The sequence below is a fragment of the Ictalurus furcatus genome, chromosome 12, assembly GCF_023375685.1.
Source record: "Ictalurus furcatus strain D&B chromosome 12, Billie_1.0, whole genome shotgun sequence".
NCBI classification, from domain to species: domain Eukaryota; kingdom Metazoa; phylum Chordata; class Actinopteri; order Siluriformes; family Ictaluridae; genus Ictalurus; species Ictalurus furcatus.
In genome coordinates, this window is record NC_071266.1 from 23,849,763 (window position 1) to 23,870,647 (window position 20,885).

Below are 20,885 nucleotides of genomic sequence, written 5' to 3' on the forward strand. Positions count from 1 at the left end.
GGAGTCCATGCTTCGACGGCTCAGAGCTGTTCACAACATTAGGCAGGTGGTTTTAATGTTATGGCCGATCGGAGTAAATTACTGAATATTTATTTTTCCTGCTTAAATGTAAAATCTTTTACTATCCTGAGTGAAGTGACACTACTATTACTACTGTTAGTAATAATGTAATATGGAAATAAATGTCCAAAAAGTAAGTTTTCATCAAATATCACCACATCATTGGAATTCAGGTTGTGTACAAATGTCTCGATACCTGATTCAGAGGTGTACACGCTTCTCCTGCATGATTAATACCCGTATCCTTTATTATACACAGGCAACACGCTGTCTGAAAATACCAGAGGTGACCTTCGAGATCTTCGTTCATATGAAGCGTTTAAAACCAGGACCAAAAAAAAAAATAAAAAGAGAGAGATAAACCGAAAGAAGAGAATCGCATCGGAGAAAAATGCCTGCAAATGAACAAATCTACAACGCAAACACTCGAGGCGTCGGTCCTTTTTACAATAATATTGAGCTTTTTATTATAAATAAATGTACATTCCTTACAAATTGATTCGTTAAAGTAGCTAAATTAACAGTCACACTAACTGATCATCATTAAGTGTAAGTGTAAAAAAGAGACTACTAACTCAAAACAGGAATAACCACAGATTTGCTTTCCTGTGGCCTGAAGAGGATAAAGTGGAAATTTACAGTATGAACAAGAAGCACAAGCAGCCGTGGCGTTGTATTAAATTACAGCATGTGACAGCGTTTAATTAAACGCGTACTTGAAATAAAGGTCGTCCAAGCTACCTTAATGTTAGTGCAAAAAAAAAAAAAAAAAAAAATCCTGGCAAAAAAAAAAAAAAAAAAATACCAAGATCAAAATAACACTATACAAAATTTATACAATCTTAATTAAAAACCTCAGAAAGTCTTTCTGGTGTTTGCTAGTAGGCATGTGTCGATATACAGAGATATCGAACTTAAAAGATAAAATATATACACTATTCGTTAGAGCTGATGTGACGCCTTAAACTCCCAGGACCTGGATCTCAGGTTCAAATTCTCGTAACTTTTACTGAATAAATCATCGTTAATAATTCAGTACTAAATAATAATATGATTTGGATTTCATTTTTATTCCGTTTCGCAACATTTACAGACGTACCGGCGTTTTCGGGTTTCGACGTGGCGTTTGATACTTGTCGCATACGATATGTTAGTCTTTGCTGTAGTGTTGTGGGAGAAAACCCCACTTTTTTGTTTTTTTTTCCCTCCCAAGAAACCCCCAGTGCAGAACAAAATGTCCAGGGGGTGGAGTCAGACCTGATCCAGCTCCTCCTACCAGCACGGAACCGACTCCGAGTGTTTCGGGTTTCACGTTGTGCAGTTATACAAGCCTCGGTGTAAGTCGTTACTATAGAAACCATATGAGCGCATTGATATAAACCTGTAATTCTCCATGAAGCCGGAACGACCGTCAGAGTCTCCGTTATAGGAATCGTATTTAAAATGAATTTAGCGTGATATGAATATTCGATATCGTCACATGCCTGTTTGTGAAAACAGCGATATTTCCAGGAGAGGCACTTTAAACAAAAGTTTAAAAAAACAAAAAAAAAACAAAAAACAAAACAAATGAAAACGTCGTTATAAAACTAGCTGCCATCTAACGGTGTGCTAAAATAGTCTCGGCTGTGATTGGCGTTCTCGAGTACCGCTTTGATATTGCTGTCGGAGGCGGGCGGCCGTCTCGGACCTTTGGCGGGAACGGAGCGAGATCAACGCTACAGAGTTTTTTTTTCCGTTATCATGGTTCTGGCTGAGTGGGGAAGAAGTCGTCGGTCCTGAACACGGAGGGAACCTCCTGCGCTGCTCTTTTGGGGCTGGATGGTTTCTGTGGAAAGGGAGAGAAAAAAAAAAAAAAAACGAACAATGGCATTAACCGTGGAGTAACTGGAAACTCTTGGCTCGTACAATCTGGGTGCGACTTCACCGCAGGAGACAAAAGACGTTGTACAGGATATTCAAGGTGATAAAACAGAATGTGCCGATCGTATCATGACCAAGGTGGAATTACACGAGATTGAAGGAGGAAGTGAATTCTGCTCTTTATTCCCGAACCTGAAGTACCAGTCATTAAATTACACAATTGCATATAACGAGATGCGTCAGGACTTCTATAATGCCACCATAAATGAGAATAATCTCCGTGGGAGGACAGTGCTGGGCGAGACAGTAACAGGGTAGTGCTTCTCTAAAGTCAGATTCGAACGTTTTCAGACTACTGTCAAGCGAGATAATCGGATCGTTTCGATGATAACGCAGAGAAATATTCATGCTCAGCTCTAAACCTTTGGCAAACTGTTTGCCGCGTTTTATTTCAACTGAAACTTAAAAGGTTTTTCATTGCCTTGGCCATTTGACTGAAAGTTTGATTTAATGGCTAATTTGGGTTAAATACAGTCGCAATCAAAGTGATTCAACCCCAAACTGCAAATCAGGTTTATTGTCAAAACTGACAGACTTTCAGCTGTGAACAAATCAAACGACAGCAACTGAAATAGTTCGACACAACGAATGATTCAAGTGGTTTCCCCAAATTCAACAGAAAACGCAACTTATAATGACTTCTCCGGGTGTATATACATATATGTCAATGAACTTAAATTAAACTAAACCTTTTAAGCAACTAGCGACAGCATCACTGTCGGGCTCGTGCTCCACAAACTCCGCTTTATAAAGTTTATAAAATCTTCTCCGCGGTGTTCAATATAAAATGATCCCCTGCCTTAGAGGACTTGGAGGTCGCACACTTTCTTCCTCAGTCACGTGACGATTTCGCCTCCGTCCGATGGTCATCGAGAGAAAAGAAAGTCATGTACGGTGACTCTGGGTATTAGCATAGCTAAAGCTAGCGCCGTCGCATTACGTGTGTATGACGTCTAGGAAGTGGATTATACTTCAGGTTGGTAAAAACCCGCTAGTGTTCTATTTGAGACGATATTACCTTTCTAAAATCCACACACTAGACGGTAGAGTACACAGTGCATAGTGTAAGTGTATTGTACTTCATTTGGGACACAACTTTAGTAGTTACTCTCCGAGGCGTGTTTTCGGAACAGAAGTAACGTAGTGAGTAAATCTCCCCCGTGCTGCGTGCAGACCAACTAATCCATCATGAGATTCGTCCACAACGATTATTATCCATTTTATCGATTAGTTGTTGCAGCTCTGAGAGAGATTTTATATACATATCTGCGTACTGTTTTATAACGTTACTTACATTTAAAAATCCAGAGACGTTCATTGTTCGGAAAATCTTTTTGAAAGCACCAGGTAGAGTCCGGGCTTCACCTTCAGCCTCGACTACTTGCTCCTCCATGACACTCACGTTGGCTGCGACCATCTTCACAAAAGCCTTGAGATAAAAAACGTAAATAAATACACGTTTGTAAGCAACATCGCTGTGTATTAGCCAATCATAGAGCACATGCTGTTATTGAACACATGAATACCTCCAGCTTATCAATCTTCCTGTAAATCTGTCTCATGTCCTCCGCTTTTCTGTAAATCTGAGGCAGGCTGACGTTCACGATCTGAGAGGTGTCATTGCGAATCTGCAGAAAAGGAATGATTCTTTTTGTTATGTTTTGCTTCGCTGTAATGAGGGTTGAATCAAACGGTTAATGGTAATTATTTATACAGGCCAATTCTGTGTGTGTGTGTGTGTGTGTGTGTGTGTGTGTGTGTGTGTGATTAACTCACCATGTCCAGCATCCCCACAAACTCGTCCACTCGAGTGAGCATTTCTTCCAGACTTTTCTCCAGACATAAGATCTGTGATGGATACAGAAGTGGAGAAATCATGAATCCAGTCGAGAGTGCATGTAAAAGCTCCAGTGTGCCGCCCGCTCACTTGTTTTGCATGCCCGTAAACTGACCATGCTTAAAAGGTTAAAAATCGTGTACAACACAATACTTTGATCTTGACATGTACTGTAATATTGTAGTTTACAATTACTGTGATTATACCTTACTACTAGCACTACTAGTACCACCATCATACCATACTACCACTACTATACCACTTCTCCTGGTAATACCATACCACTACCAGCATACCATATTACTGTCACGCACTACCACAACATGCTACCATTCTACTACTACATAGTACTCCAATACCATAATAAGATACCCCTACCGCTTTCTACTGCTACTCGAACTACTATACCATAACAACCATAGTGCTATACCATATTACTACTATTACTTTTACAACGCTACAACTCCCACACCAACCATCACTACATACTACTACCACCATAACACTACTACTACTACTACTATATTACTACCACACCATTACAGCCATACTACTACAACTCTGCTACCATACCAGTACAACCTACTACTACCATAACACTACTTCTACCATATTATTATTACTACTACTACTACCACCACACTACTACCATACCACTACAAACATACTACTGTATATTACCACTGCTACCATGACACTACCTTACTAGTATACTACTATGACACAAGTACCACGTCATTATTTCCATACTACTACTATAGAGTATTAGCATAGTATTAGCATAGGAGTATTAGTACTCCTACCAACACTGGTACTAATACTATAATTCTACTATTACTACTACTACCACACCATTACAACCATATTACAACACTAACTCTACCACACTAGCATACTACTATGACACAACTACCATATCATTGCCATACTGCCACATACTACAACAACCATAACACAACTACTATACAGTACAATCATACTACTATTACTATTCCTACCATACCAGTACAACCCTACTATTTCTACCATACTACTACGTAGAACTCCAAAACAATAATAAGATACCCCTACTGCATTCTACTGCTATTACTACTACACAACAACAACATTTTCTTTCTTTTCTTTTTTTTTTTCATTTATGACATTTGGCAATTATCTCTTTTTTTCAGCAGTGGCAACTTGCTGGTGCTGATTTGAACTCATGACCTTACGATCAGAAGTCCAACGTCCTAACCTCTATACCATATTACTACTATTACTTTTACAACACTACTACTACCACAACAACCATCGCTACACACTACTACCACCATAACACTACTACTATTGCTACTACTACCACATTACTAGCATACCATTACAGCCATAGTACTACAACCCTACTACCACACCATTACAACCATACTATTACCATAACACTACTACGACTACCATAATAGTACCATACCAGTACAACTATACTACTGCTTCCATAACACTACTACTAGCATACAATTACTACTACTAGTAGTAATATCACAATACTACCATACCAGTACAACTCATACTATTGCATGCTACCACTACTACTATAACACTAACACTACCATACTACTACCATATCATCATATCAACTGCCATATCATTATCAACATATTATTACGTACCAATCAACAACTAACATAACACTACTACTACTATACAATACTAGCATACTACTATTACTACTACCACACAATTGCATCCATACTACTACCATACCATTACAACCATAATACTACCAGAACACTACTACTACCACCACCACCACACTACTATTACTACTACCATACGATTACGACTATACTACCACTACTACCATAACACTAACATAGCATACTATCATACTACTATGACACAACTACCATATCACTATGTACTACAATTACCATAACACAACTACTACTATACTAGCATACTATTATTTAATCCTGCTACCACACAAATACCAGACCATTATAACCATACTACTGCACATTACCATAACACTAACACTACCATAGTAGCATACTACTATGACACAACTACTATATCATTATCACCATACTAGTACATACTACAACTACGATACTATAGTACTAGCATACTATTACTACTCCTACCATAACATTGCATACTACCACCACCATACTAATACCAATGCAACCATAATACTACCACAACACTACTACTACTACCATGTTAATATTACTACTTCTACCATATCATTGCAACCATAACACAACCATTCTAAGCACTAATACTACCATATCATCACCACTATATTACTACCATAACACTATAACATAGTGTTAATACTACCACCATACTACTACATAGTACTAATACTATCACCATGCTACTATCATAACACTAGTACTAATACTACCACCGTAATACTAGTACTAATACTACCACCGTAACACTAGTACTAATACTACCACCGTAACACTAGTACTAATACTACCACCGTAACACTAGTACTAATACTACCACTATAACACTAGTACTAATACTACCACCATAACACTAGTACTAATACTACCACCATAACACTAGTACTACCACCGTAACACTAGTACTAATACTACCACCATAACACCAGTACTAATACTACCACCATAACACTAGTACTAATACTACCACCGTAACACTAGTACTAATTCTACCACCGTAACACTAGTACTAATACTACCACCGTAACACTAGTACTAATTCTACCACCGTAACACTAGTACTAATTCTACCACCGTAACACTAGTACTAATACTACCACCGTAACACTAGTACTAATACTACCACCGCAACACTAGTACTAATACTACCACCGTAACACTAGTACTAATACTACCACCTTAACACTAGTACTAATACTACCACCGTAACACTAGTACTAATACTACCACCGTAACACTAGTACTAATACTACCACCTTAACACTAGTACTAATACTACCACCGTAACACTAGTACTAATACTACCACCGTAACTCTAGTACTAATACTACCACCGTAACACTAGTACTAATACTACCACCGTAACACTAGTACTAATACTACCACCTTAACACTAGTACTAATACTACCACCGTAACACTAGTACTAATACTACCACCGTAACACTAGTACTAATACTACCACCGTAACACTAGTACTAATACTACCACCGTAACACTAGTACTAATACTACCACCGTAACTCTAGTACTAATACTACCACCGTAACACTAGTACTAATACTACCACCGCAACACTAGTACTAATACTACCACCGTAACACTAGTACTAATACTACCACCGCAACACTAGTACTAATTCTACCACCGTAACACTAGTACTAATACTACCACCGTAACACTAGTACTAATACTACCACCTTAACACTAGTACTAATACTACCACCGTAACACTAGTACTAATACTACCACCGTAACTCTAGTACTAATACTACCACCGTAACACTAGTACTAATACTACCACCGTAACACTAGTACTAATCCTACCACCGTAACTCTAGTACTAATACTACCACCATAACACTAGTACTAATCCTACCACCATAACACTAGTACTAATACTACCACCACAACACTAGTACTAATACTACCACCACAACACTAGTACTAATACTACCACCATAACACTAGTACTAATTCTACCACCACAACACTAGTACTAATACTACCACCATAACACTAGTACTAATACTACCACCGTAACACTAGTACTAATACTACCACCATACTACTACAGAAGTATGCGGTTTGGGATGAAGCCTAAATCAGAATAAAGGCACTACACGGGATGATTGTGACTTGTCCACATTAACAGCTGAGTAACCCTGAGGACCCCTGAGGAGCCGAACACTGTGGAGGACACTGCTCACCTCCTCCCCTGCGTCTGCTCGGATATAAGCGGAGTAACTGAGCGCAGTCTGTCTCAGGATCTCATCCTCCTGCTCGTGGACGGGACTCTGGGCAGCAGCACCGTCTAGACTGGGACTCCGAGGCACGTTATCGCCGAAACTCGGACTTTCAGATACGTTACCGGCGAAACTGGGGCTCTGGGAGACATTAAGTCCGAAGCTGGGGCTCTGGGAGACGTTTCCGTTGCTCAGGCCCTCGCTCAGCATGGACACTGTGCTGGTGCTTTGGGACACGATCCCGCTGTCTCGGCTCACCTCCTCACTCGACTCCTCCAGCGGAGACAACACCGGTACCCGTCCTAACCGATGCTCCATATCCGCATCCACGGAGTCACCTGTGTGCCTCTATAATAATATTCGCAATTAAGTCTTCTTTGCCGATGTTTTCTCCACTGCGAGTCAGACTAAGATACTTCCGCATTCATCATGTGACTTCGACCCCCTCGTACGGATCCTCGTGCGGCTCAAAAAGACGCAAACTGGTTTGTTTGATTTTGTATGTGCGTCTCGAATCGACTTCTGCCTCAAAATACTGCTTTTAACAAACCCTCGTCCTACTATTTCAGTATAATACTTCAATACTTGAAGGTTGACCCAAACGGGAACCACATAATAATCATACAGTGCTGTGAAAAAATATTTGCCCCATCCTGATTTCTTCTGTTTTTGTGTAGATCCGAATACTAAATAGGTTTAGATCTTCAAACGAAATGCAACATAAAACAAAAGCAACCTGAGTGAAGTATTTTTTGGTAGAGCGCAGAATTCATATTTCCATCAATTATTGCAAGTTGCCCAGGCCCTGAAGCAGCAAAGCATCCCCACACCATCACACTTCCACCACCATGCTTGACCGTAGGAATGATGTTCTTTTTGTGGAATTCTGTGTTTGGTTTACGCCAGACTGATGTATTTCAATCACCTTCTTCCTCATCATTTCTGGAATTTCTTTCAACTTTGGCATAGTGTGTTACTGAGTAAGACCTTTTAACCAACTTCAAGCTGGTGAAAAAGTTCTATTTAAGTGTTGATTTGTTTGATCAGGGTTTGCAGTAATCAGGCCTGCTTGTGTCTAGTCCAGCCGAACCCCATTTATTTTGAATGCAGTTTCATAGATTTGGGGAATTAGTAACTACGGGGTTATCATTATCACTTAAAACCTGTATTTTGTGTTTACTCAGGTCGTCTTTGTTTCATCATAGATTTTGTTTTCGTTTCTGAAACAAGTATAGTACGTAGTATATAGTAAGTATAGAAAGTTCAGTATGAGATGTACACAAAAACAGAAGAAATCAGGATGGGCGCAAATACTTTTTCACAGCACTGTACTTCTGGTTGTCTGTGCTGTGTATGTGCACTGTTATAGACTGCTGTGTGTGTTCATTCATGAATTACCTCTAGGATCGCCCTTTAACCCTGCTCAGTTTCCCAGTTTTCACCCTGCTGATGAAAAGAATCTCCACAACACGATGCCGCCACCACCGTGCTTCACTGTGAAGATGGTGTAAAACTACAAAACGTGGAGACGTTTGCTGGGTTATTTCCGCCTGCATCACACCACCGCAACTTTGATTGTTTTCCTATTACAGCACACCTGCAAGTGTGCTATTCGTTATATAGCAAATGTCGTATAACTATTTGATCTCAGATCACAGGGCTTGTCTGTGGCAATGGAATGGGATGTTTACTCTTTTCTGCTATATAATAAATTTTGGAATATCGTTTGTTTACATATGACCTGACAATGTCTTGAATGATCATAACGCTTCCATAAATCAAGTGTTCTTTACTATTCGCAACGCTGCAAGTCATCAGGTTCGGCCTAATGCTTTTATCCTGTATAATAGAAGAAAAATAAAAGTGTTAAGCAACAGGATAAACACAAGTGGGAGAAACGACTGTGTATCTGGGATTTGGACCGCAAATAATTCATCGCTTCGTATCATCATAAAATCTCGATTTTTATTCAAACTTAAAATTGTTGTACAGAGGATAAAAATAACAAAAACAAACGAAAACACACACTGGTTAAATTTCAGAAATTCTGCAGAATAAATATACATTTACTCCGATTTGAGGTGGTTCCTGGTATGTTGATGAACTCCAGTAGCGACCAGCAGAGGGTGACACGGATACGTGTGCGATCTGAAATAAACTACGGAACATTCAGCGGCCGGATTATAGTGGATGCAGGAATTACGAGTTATCCAGAGTCCCACGTTTGGGTCTAAGGCACACAGGATCATGAAGGGTCTGTGGATAAAAGCTGACTACGCTAACAAAACATTAAAATGTAGTCATCCCGCAGTGCACACACCTTCAAAAAGATTAATAATTGAGTGAAACAGGTCAGACAGATGACACCCAGACACACCATTGGTTATCTAAAGGGGTAAAAAAAAAAATAATAATAAACAAACACTGATAGGATTCATGCTCTATATATAATGATTGTTCCCAGATCCAGTCGTGATTAAGTGCACGTTAAAAGACTCCACCAGGAGAAGCAAATATGAAATTAGCGATTCTGGTGCTGGTTTGCTGGTTGGTGCTGTGTATTTTTTAGCAGTTGTGTGTCACGCTGAGGTCACGTTAACGAAAAAAAAACAACAACATAGAAGTAGTGGAGAAGTCGGTGCAAGCTCGGGACTCCCAGAATGCAATGCAGCTACGATGAAGTTGACGCTGGTATTAGCATGAAAGTTTAGGCTGATGTGTTGAAGCAGAGTCAACAAACGAGGATGTGAGAGACTAAAGGACTAAAGCGCCGCCGCATCACTGTTTTTAGGTAGAGATGAAGAGAGGGCTTAATCCCACTGGCACTGTGGGTAATGTAGGGTGTAGTAAGTGAAAACAGAACAACAGGTCGATGAAAGAAGTTCAAACTAAGCTCATTTCATCTGGGACACCACTGAACATCGCATGCTAATTATAAAGATTAATACGCAAGTCTTTCAAGGGGGGGGGGATTTTTCCTTTGAGGGCATTTAGCGCCTGCACGTGGAAGCTAAACAAGCCGAGAGCTGAAGCATCTCCGGAGAACAGAGACCGTACACGGCCGTGTGTGCTCGCTTCAGGAGCCCGACAAAAAAAACAAAAAAAAAAACGTGTGCTTGTTTGTCAGAAAACATCATGAAAGTCTAAAAATGTGTTGCATTGCTGTATACAGAGGGTTTGGATTCCCAGAAGGTAGAAAATAAAGAGGTTAAAATAACACTTTTTTTTTGGTCACTGCATTACACACACGTGCTTATTCATAGTACAATTAGAGGAGGGGGGTGGGGGTGGGGGTGGGGGGGGATATGGAATCCAAACACGTGAGTACACGTGTCCAAGCAAAAGATTAAATCATCACCACATTCCTAAGACACAATTATCGAGAATGCTTCAAAATACAGAAATAGAACACCTTGATCCATGAAATTACAGTGATTGATGAAATTACAGTGTATTCTCCTACTTAAACTACAATACTGCTGGAATGAGAGATATAAAACCACAGAACAGAGACATTTAACATTTTGGTAAAGTCATGAAAATGCTTGTGTTAATACGTTAGTGTTGTTTGTTTCTCCCAGAATTCCAGTGGACTGCTTGTGGTAGTGGAAAAGGTTTGATATACTGCACTGTATATGGAAGAAGCCATAGAAAGGCCTAAACCTTACAGCTGTTCATATAGGGGGAAAAAAAAAGTGATTTCTGTACACAAATCTTGATATAAATGACATTCATGTTAAATTAGTATGTAATCAGTGGCTCTGGGAAAACGACTAAAAGAGGGGGAGGGACGACGACATGTACCACACTATTCCCTATGCATTCCCCGACAGATAAGATAAGACACGTCATTTAAGAACAAGTAAAAATTCAAGATGTTAAATTACATTTTACAAAAGGCTTTAAGAAAGCAGTGAAGTCCCATGTCAAGTCTGTGGAACCAGGCTGGAAAGTCTCTGGGTGGGATTACGTTAAGAGGGCGATATAACGACGCGCCTCTCTCCAAGCGTGTGTGTGTGTGTGTGTTATAGAGTGATGACCATGCCGTCCTCCTCCACTCCGCCGCTGGGCAGCGCCAGGCTGTGCCGAGGGTCCGTTCTCAGGCTGCTGAGGATTTTGTGAAGGCTGCCGTTGCTTTCCCTGGCGCCGTTGTAGGGCGCTGTGTGATGGAGGTTCAGGTCTCTGTGAAGCCTGTAGCTCAGGCTGTTATGGCCTGTTCCGTTGAGGCTGGCGTTAGAATGGAAGGAAGCCGTGGACACGACGGAGAGCGGTCTGCTTTGGGGTTTGGGAGGCGAGGCGGAGGTCAACTGAGTGGATCGAGACGTGAGCGATGCCAGCGAGGCGTTCGAATGGCGAGTCTGGCGACCGATGCTGTTCTCGATGACAATGTCCGACTCCTCGTCGCTGTCCAGTTCGTCGTGGCCGTAGCTGGCGCTCACGGCGGGAACGGAAGAGGGAAGAGACGGCATGCTGGTGACGCCCGAGCTGCTGCTGCTATCCGAAGACTGACCCGAACTTCCCGACGCGCGGCTGGCGCGCACGACGTTGTTGCGCTGATTAGCCGGCTTCACCGTAACTATCAAGTTGTGGCTGTTGGCGATCATCATGTCGGTGACCTGGTCCAGAGTCTTGCCCGTCACCTCAATTCCGTTCACCTCAAGAACCTCATCGTTGACGGCGAGCAGACCTGTTCCTTCAGCAAGGCCTCCAGGGACCAGGCGTGAGATAAAGATACCTGGAACCTTCTCGAGGCCGTGTGCCGTGACGCGTACGCTGGTGCCGTCTCGGATGTAGAACCCGAGCGGTTTGTGCGAGCCGTCACGGTACAGCCTCACGCGCCGGTGCGACTCGGGCACGATGTCCACGTCGATGATGGACGACACAGGACGGAAATCCTGAGGAAGACCGATGCGGATGTGCGGCCGCTTCCTGTTCAGATCGTTGCGCAGGGCGACCACGGCCTTTTTCTTTCGGGTGAGTGTGTTGGACCCGAAGGTGCTGTAGTCAATTTCCTCTGCAAAAGAAATTCAATTCAAAAAAATAATGTTAGCATTGTTTCCACCTGATTTTTCAGTTTTATATAAACAGCAGGCTAATACCTACACCTTACAGTGACTACAGGAGAAGCTCATCTACCATAAACACACTAGTTAATGCAAAAAGAATCAAATACACACAACAAGACGATATATTCAACTCGTAGTTTAAAGTGTCTCAAGCTCGAACACTCTATATAGTATCTATTTTTAGTTCGACCCCAATATTATTTCCTTTAAGGGTAACGATGTGAAATACCTAGTCTAGAAATGTCACAGTATGGCGATATTAATCGACCATTAATAAGCTGGTACACGAGGAAAACTACACGATGAAATCTTTGCACATCTGTTTGTACGTACATAACAAAAACTACATGAAATACACCGTTAAAAACGCTCGCTCTTAAAAAGATATTTTTTAGGAACGACTCTTTCTGTGCGATCCCTCACACTTGTCAGTATTTCCATTCAATTCAGTTTTATTCATACAGCCCGTATACAAGTCGAACGATATATAGTATATAGTCTAACAATGGACACGGTCACGAAGCAGCTTTACAGAAATCTGGATCTAGATGTAAATTGGTCCCTGTTTATCACATTGTTGTTGGAAGGTAAAAGAGAGAGTAGCTGTGAGGGGGGGGGGGGGGAATAAACCCAAAACTAGCGATATGTTGCAGTCTGTAAGGATTTCCCAGGAAAACGGCTTTTCAGTACAATCGCATCTCCTGTGCTGAGAAACTGAGGTTACTGTAGTATGATTCGGGGCGAGTCCAGAGGGAAGGGGGTTGTAAGATTGTTTCGGTGGAGTCGTGGCCTGATGCAAAAACAAAATGGAGTACACAGTAAGTAACCAGAGTGTACACCATGCCTAACTCTGACGACCCTAACGAGTAAGATATCTAACCAGCCATCATCTTTCAGCACAGAACGTGATGGGCGGACCGGGAACGAGTAGTTTATGGCTCTCGCACACGACCTGCTTTCGGTTGCCGTTTGTGCCTCTGCTAACGACGGCGTTTCCCTCTAGAAGACCACACGGCGGTTTAATGAGGATTCTCACAGAGCACGTGATCCAGCGCAATCAATGGCATATTCAGACAGCCACAGCTATTCAAGGTGCATACCACCACTACAAACACCATCCCGGTTACAGCCGCTGGAGTTTAAATAACAGACACCGCCTGTTCAAACACGCTCTGATGGATTTAACAATACTCAGAGGAAGCCTCAGAGTTGTATCAAAGCGGCACTTTGTGGTTATTGTTAGGCAGCAGGACCAATCTGACTGAGTACAGACATACTTTTATTATGTGCTGGAATTTCAGCCGTGAGTGCAAGCCTACTGATAGGAAACACATTGGAGAGCTCGACTCTCTCTCTCTCTCTCTCTCTCTCTCTCTCTCTCTCTCTCTCGCTCTCTCTCTCTCTCTCTGGCCCTCATTAGGAACAAACAGCGCTCGCCAGATATCCACCCTTACTTGCTCTTATCTCAAAAATAAGTGCACCTCATGTCTTGAGGTCTGCTAAAGGTTCGTGACGTGGTTTGGAATAAGTGAAAGCAGGTCGAGTAATGGAGAATAAAGATACCCCCTGCTCAGATTCTTATCCTGGCTATTCAGCTTGGAGCTAGACATCAAGACATTTGGGTTCAGGTTGTGACCAGATGTTCTGGGGGTTAAAATCCCAGGACAAATGAAGACACCACTAGAGGACCCTTGAAGAACCCTCCGTCCACCCCATCTGGTAGCGCATATGTGTGATAAACATTTAAAGAAAACTCGTGCTTTCATCAGTGCATATTTTCAACATGAGTATTTCTAAATAAAGCAAGAAATCTGTATGCTTTTAGGACTAGTCTTTTCAGAGGGAAGGATTTCCGGTTACGCATTTCTGATCGTGGTCGGATCGGACTCCAAAAGAAGATCTTCTGCAACAGCCACAGTTTTAAATTCACGCTCTGTAGTTACATATAATTGACTTTTATTGGTGAAGTTCCACACACACTTGACATTTGTTTCCCCTCAACCCTCCACACACATAATGCAGTACATGTAAACCAATGGCATGCAGCCACAAGGCAGGTGGAATGTGGACATCAACATCCTGAATCGAAAATAATTCATTGCGAAAAAGAAAAGAAAAAAAAAAAAAAGTGTTCCAGCCAATGATGTAAAACAAAACACACCAGGAGTGGAAGCACCCCAACACCTGCGTTTTTGAGTACACAGTTTTTGTTGTTTTCCATCAGTAAAACGAAACACATTACCAACGCGGTGGATAAAGACCAACCCTTTAACCCTCATGCTTGGACTGCAATCACTTTACTTTTTAAGTAATCACTTAAAGGATATTACTAGCAAAATAGAAACATAATAAGCACTTAAACTACCAAGTGGACCAAACAGTCTTATTTCAAACAAGAATGTAACACAACACTTTTGCTAAAGCAAAAAAAAAAAAAATCCAGGTGGAGTTTATTTGCCTCCAGCAGGCGAGGTATTTTAATGTGAGGCTCAGTATGGGCAGACCATTTGAGATACTGAGGCATGATGGGAAAACACACACTACTCTAACGTTTCCAGACACAGTGATGGCCATGGCAGAGAGCCTGCTAGACAGAACACAAAGTCTGGCTAAAATAGGAAGGAAAATGCACATCCATTTAAGATTTCCCGCACAATAGGGCCAAACCTCAAAAAAAAAAAAAAAAAAAAAAAAAGTTTGGTTAAATAAGGCTCACAATCATGAGCAAGCTAAAAGGGTAAGAAAATAATTAGAGGCTTATTGTCTTGCAAGTGATTCTCCAATCAAGAAAGTATAAACTTGCCGGAAAACCCACCAAACATTCCAGTACAAACAAGAACGAGGTTAAAAAAAAAAAAAAAAACAAGGAGAGAGAGAGACGAGGCAGACGACATCAATCACGGGGGCTTCACTGAGCACCGTACACCACCGCTAGCGTGCACACAATGAGAGTTTTTTAAAGCTTCAGTGAAGATACGAAGCTCTTCACACCATGCCAGGCACCCACTGCTGTCACCTGACTCAGCCTGGTGGAGGGGCAGGGGTCAGAGGTTACTCAAGGGGTGGTAGGAGGAGGGGGGGGGGGGGATACATTCCAACATGACGCAAAGCTTAAACATTCAGAGCTGCACTGCAATGGAATGGAAGTTGCACTAAGATCTACGCTTCAAGTTTACCATTCATGGCTGATTTGTCAGCTTTCGCAAGAATAGTCAGTCGGCCATTGTTGTCGCAGTCGCTCTGTCGATGCGTGATAATGGGATCACGCTGTGGGAACGGGACGGTGGGAGAGCAGGCAGTCTTTTGTCTCAGATTTCCCACCTCTCATTAACTTCCACAGTGAAATGGCCCCCCTTTCAAGTCGTGCACAATTTTGACCCAGGCTAATAAAAGCAGGGATCTAAAGGCCTTAACAGCCAGTCATTAGGGCTCCCGGTGCAGTTTACTTTGCATCTACTCCAGGGCATAATCAAAGTCCCGATTTAATTCAAAAACACCCAGAGAAAATCAATTAACCCAGACCAAAATCTGCCAGTATTTCAGTCTCACTCTGGGTAAACTGTCCTCTTGGGGGTACTGCATGAAATAAACGTAGCATCACAGAGGTATCAGCAATGAGAGGCAATCAGCCAGGATCTGCTTAGACCACGTTTGGGGGAAAATAAATAAATAAACCCATTGATTACAGCTTTTATTTTATTTTTAAACACTCTCACTGGCTGATGATGATGACACAGTGTCAGTAAAACTGCAGAAAAAAACATAGTGAGTCATCAGAATGTGAATCAAATTCAATGGTGGTTGGTGTTTAAATGGCATTGTGTGATTCCATGGAAACGGATCGTTCCAATGAGCAATGGAACGGGGGAGCCCAAAAACAACAACTCCAAGGAAGCACCACATTTCTCATTCTCATAAAAAAAATATTAAAAAAAAAGTTATTTAGGGTGCAAGTTAAACACAATGAAAAGCACCCCATAACCGTTCAGGATGCATTTTGTTATATAAACATATTATACACGGTGTCCCAAAAGTCTCCACACATAGGGGAAATTAATGAATTAATTTTTTTTTGGCAAAATGTCTTCATACTTAAGTTTATTATATATACTCCCCCCCCCAGATAGCCTTTAAGAACGCCTTTGACAAAAAAAAAAAAGAACGTATCGAAATCGTTCTCATGGCTGGATCGATGGACTTTAACAGGAAACATGGCGAGAACATCACACACGACACTGGAAGACTGGATGTGTTTCAAACCAACCGAGAAATGGACGTCCACGGACAGCCACTGACGAAGGCACAACCAACGAGGTGCTGGGAAAACACTTAGTCCCCTACGTATGGAGACTTTTGGGGCACTCTGTACAATGAGGTCACAGGAAAATATTCAACATCAGGGTGGTGTGATGCGGCCCAGTGAAAAACAAAAATAGGTTATTTTCCAATAACAGCATGTCCTGTTTTATTCCTCTTATACCATATAACAGTTTGTCAAAGGATAAGAGTTGAAGTAAAACCTTCGCTATGTATCTACTCATATCGCGGTCATCTTTATCTTCACTGCTGAGAAATATTTGATAAGCGTTATGGTTCAGCCTGTAGTGCAGCTGAAGTCAGCCAAATCGAATCTGAAACTCTTTTCGACTTCGCAAGCAAGGTGAGCAAGCGCTGCTGTAGCATAACTTCAGGATCCAGCGTCATCAAACGAGGTCTTCTTACTTCCTCCAGACTGAAGATCTCCAAGATATGGACGAACACCAGCTGGGTCTGATAAATGAACGGAGGAAACGGGCTGAATCTTAAACGTTTCCATGAGTCCGAGTCCGCTACCAAGGATTTCTGAATCATTCGTATTTTATCATTTAACAGTTACATAATGTTATTCTATTGATGCTTTGTCACGTATATCCATCAAGAATACGTTATTTATCTAAGCTTTTTGGAGCTAGAGACCCCTTTAACTGCTCATTATTTAAAAGGCGTACAATAATATTTTGGTGATTTATTGGAGCCATTGAGCCGTTTTAATTTCTGAACTCAACACGATTACCATTCGATTGGTCATGAAACGTACCTAGCTTTCATCGAGTTGACATTATTTATAGGCCTACTTGTTTTGGTTGTTTTCTTTGGTGGTTGAGGTGTACAGTAAGCTCATTAAATTCACGGGACCAGTCAAATCAGCTCCCGGGTTGTGATTTCCACCACTTCAACCAAATAAAATAATCTATGGTTGACACACCACTGGGGATCTCACCAGACCTCACTTGATGAAGTAAAAGCGGTTAATAATGGCCTCAGATTTTTCAAGCCCATCGTGGGAGACTGAAAACTAAACAGACATGTTGCTGACAGACTTCCAAAGAGCTCCTTAATCCTGTTCAAAAATAAACAGAGAAATCAGTCTAATGAAAAGAGCCTGAACTCGTAACTGTGTCCATCTAAAACGAATTGCTCTGAACGTGTACTTAATGAATCTTGAGGTTTGGGGAGAACACCGAGCCCCTCCTCGACTAATAAAAGTTAGTGCACAGTCAGCATACAGCTCCCTGACACACACACACACACACACACACACAGTTTTCCTCCTTAACCTGTATTACCAGCCTTACCCTGTCTCACATCTGGGAAAACTTAAAGGTCTACATACAGAGGAGGTGGAGAATGTGCCGGTAGATTAGCCTCCCTTTCAATCTCCTTTCTTCTCTACACAGGACGTTTTCTCCACAGGTCATGGCTGGGTGTGTGTGTGTGTATGTGTGTGTGTGTCTGAGAGAGAGAGAGCGATAGAGACACTGCTTTGCACATTTCTCCAAACGGACAGGGGCAGTGGGGGCAGGCCTAAAAAAAAAAGATGTCTGTCAAGCAAGACAAAACAACACTTACTAATATGTTTAATTACGGTAGTGGGAACAGTAGTGTACTTTCCTGTAACTGCTTCAGTCTCACACTTGCTGCAAATAAGTACTACCATAATTACTATGGAGAAGCTGTCACAACCTTATGATGGACACCTCTCGCTCTCTTGCCAAATCCTTTATATATAAATAAATAAATAAATAAATAAATAAATAAATAAATATATAAAAAAGAATGATGCAAATATGGATCAAGACTTTCCAATCAAAATCGGCCCCAATACTGATACTTGGTGCATCCCAATAACGTTATGATACTTTTTAACTTAACACTCTAGGAAACAGGAGATATTAAACCAAAGGTCATGTCAGATTTTTCTGGAATATGATGTTTAACACGAACAACATAAAGGTTTTTTGCATGCAGTATATCCTGTATGTGAGAAAGTTTCCAAATGAGTTACTGTCGTACTTACTCATCATAATTACCATAGTTATTAACCTGCATCAGTCACACGTACATCAGGAACATAATACGTTAAAAGCGTTTAAGTGTATAAAGCATATTATGTAATTATATAAGCTTGTAGTGATAAATACTGTTAATCTCACTGTTAATAGACAGTTGATAATTAATATATAATAATATAACGCACTAAGTAATATATAAACTTTTTAAACCTTTCGTCCATACATTTTTTTTTATATATATATATATGCATGTCCAGATTCTTTGATATTTTCTGTTTTTATGACGTAAGAATTGTTTCTGTCTAAACATTACTTATATATTAAATTGTACATGGATTGTCCATGAATTAAAAACGTATGCATTTATTTATTCATTTAAATCATCTTCTCAAAAAACACTCAAATGATTGAGAACGACAAATAGTCTAGAGAGCTGCAGAGCTTTACATTAATTTACAGTAATGCTCTCAAGTAATTTGGAGGGGATTTACACCTTATATTTTCCTAAAACATAAAAAAAAAAAAATAAAAAAAATAAAAGAGCCTTAAACTGACTGTCCATAAGTGTGGACATGACGCATGAAGGGGTTAAAGCAGTATTATTTCCTTTTATTACATTCTAGTGACAGAAGTAAGCCGAGTACAATAACAGTCAATCTTCCTGCAACTGTCAACTGTAGTGATTGATGATATCGGACCTTACTGACTAATATTTCCGTATTATAATAATTATAAATGGATATATTGAAGAGCATGGCCAGTATGTGTAACAGGGTGAAAACGGAGTCCTGACCTCATTTTACCCAGAACATGACCCTCAAAATTCCCCAAACTCTCCCACGAGCTGCTCACTGAGTTAATCCAGACCTGCCGTCTAATCTCGGCACGTCACGCGTGATAACAAACAGGACAGACTTTCAGGGGTTTAAGGCGCTAATGAAGCTCTCAATCCATCCCCAAATGTGTTTCTGGAAAAAGCAGATAAAAGTTCTTCTGATAAAATCTCCTCCTCCTCACTGCTCGTGCCACTTCAAACGTTGCTAGAGTCAACTCTTACTAAACCCCCCCCCCCCCCCCACCAAAAAAAAGGCTGTGGCAACAGGATATGGCACGTTTGGCCTGATAATTACAGAGTCACACCGACAAAAGTGCTCAGTTTCCTCCTCCACTACGACAACACAATGCACAAAGAGAGGCGAAGAAATACCTCACTGGAAGCCATGCTTTTAAAACCGCAACAAGAACTGCACTGGTTGCATTTTTCCCCTCTCCGTTTGCACTCGGAGGCCTGGATTACGATGCGGTTTGAGGAAAAAGGAAACTACGTTCTTGTATGTAAATAATGAGAAATTACAGTTTGCATGGCAAGTTAAGCTTCCCTCGATGAATCATAAAATCTGAGCTTCCTTGGGAAGTTGACGATGCATTAAAACGTCCTTTGAAAAAAGCTTTTAGTTATTTATTTATTTATTTATTTATTTATTTTAGTTCGATGCTTCGGTAGAAAGTATGTTGAATTCTGAAATGCTTCTTTCGAATACGTCGTCAGTTCTACAGTAACAACTTACACAGTCTCTCGTATGGAGGATGCACTACATAATCCAAGAATAATAATTTAAAAAAATACATGTTTTATTTATTCATTTATTTATTTTTTAAGTGTGTAATTGTTTATTTACTCTGTCTATTGTTATTTACTCTGTCTAGTGTTGTTATTTACCGTAGTTACTGTTATTATACACTCTGTCAT

At 40.8% G+C, this 20,885-nt stretch overlaps 2 protein-coding genes across 2 annotated transcripts in view; both read right to left on the minus strand.

The window, feature by feature from the left end:
* Nucleotides 1–500: 500 nt before the first annotated feature.
* bloc1s4 (biogenesis of lysosomal organelles complex-1, subunit 4, cappuccino) lies at nucleotides 501–8,346 on the minus strand. The gene is made up of 5 exons (XM_053637253.1): nucleotides 7,702–8,346; nucleotides 3,760–3,831; nucleotides 3,510–3,611; nucleotides 3,278–3,412; nucleotides 501–1,888 (listed from the first exon to the last, which is right to left on the minus strand). The coding sequence occupies exons 1-5, from the start codon at nucleotides 8,053–8,055 to the stop codon at nucleotides 1,802–1,804; spliced, it is 750 nt and encodes a 249-aa protein (XP_053493228.1). The 5' UTR covers nucleotides 8,056–8,346; the 3' UTR covers nucleotides 501–1,801.
* A 1,336-nt stretch (nucleotides 8,347–9,682) lies between these two features.
* pard6gb (par-6 family cell polarity regulator gamma b) overlaps nucleotides 9,683–20,885 on the minus strand; it is a 45,392-nt gene continuing 34,189 nt past the window's right edge. Inside the window, exon 3 of the mRNA XM_053637252.1 lies at nucleotides 9,683–12,751. Coding sequence (XP_053493227.1) covers nucleotides 11,763–12,751 — 989 coding nt within the window. The 3' untranslated portion in view covers nucleotides 9,683–11,762. The remainder of the gene's footprint in view (nucleotides 12,752–20,885) is intronic.

Excerpts from the sequence above, each read along its gene's own strand:
- bloc1s4 (XM_053637253.1), bottom strand. The coding sequence starts at position 8,055 with ATGGAGCATCGGTTAGGACGGGTACCGGTGTTGTCTCCGCTGGAGGAG. Across the intron at positions 3,832-7,701 it reads GAGCAGACGCAGGGGAGGAG|ATCTTATGTCTGGAGAAAAG; the intron begins GTGAGCAGTGTC and ends TATCCATCACAG. Across the intron at positions 3,413-3,509 it reads GGAAGATTGATAAGCTGGAG|GCTTTTGTGAAGATGGTCGC; the intron begins GTATTCATGTGT and ends TTTTATCTCAAG.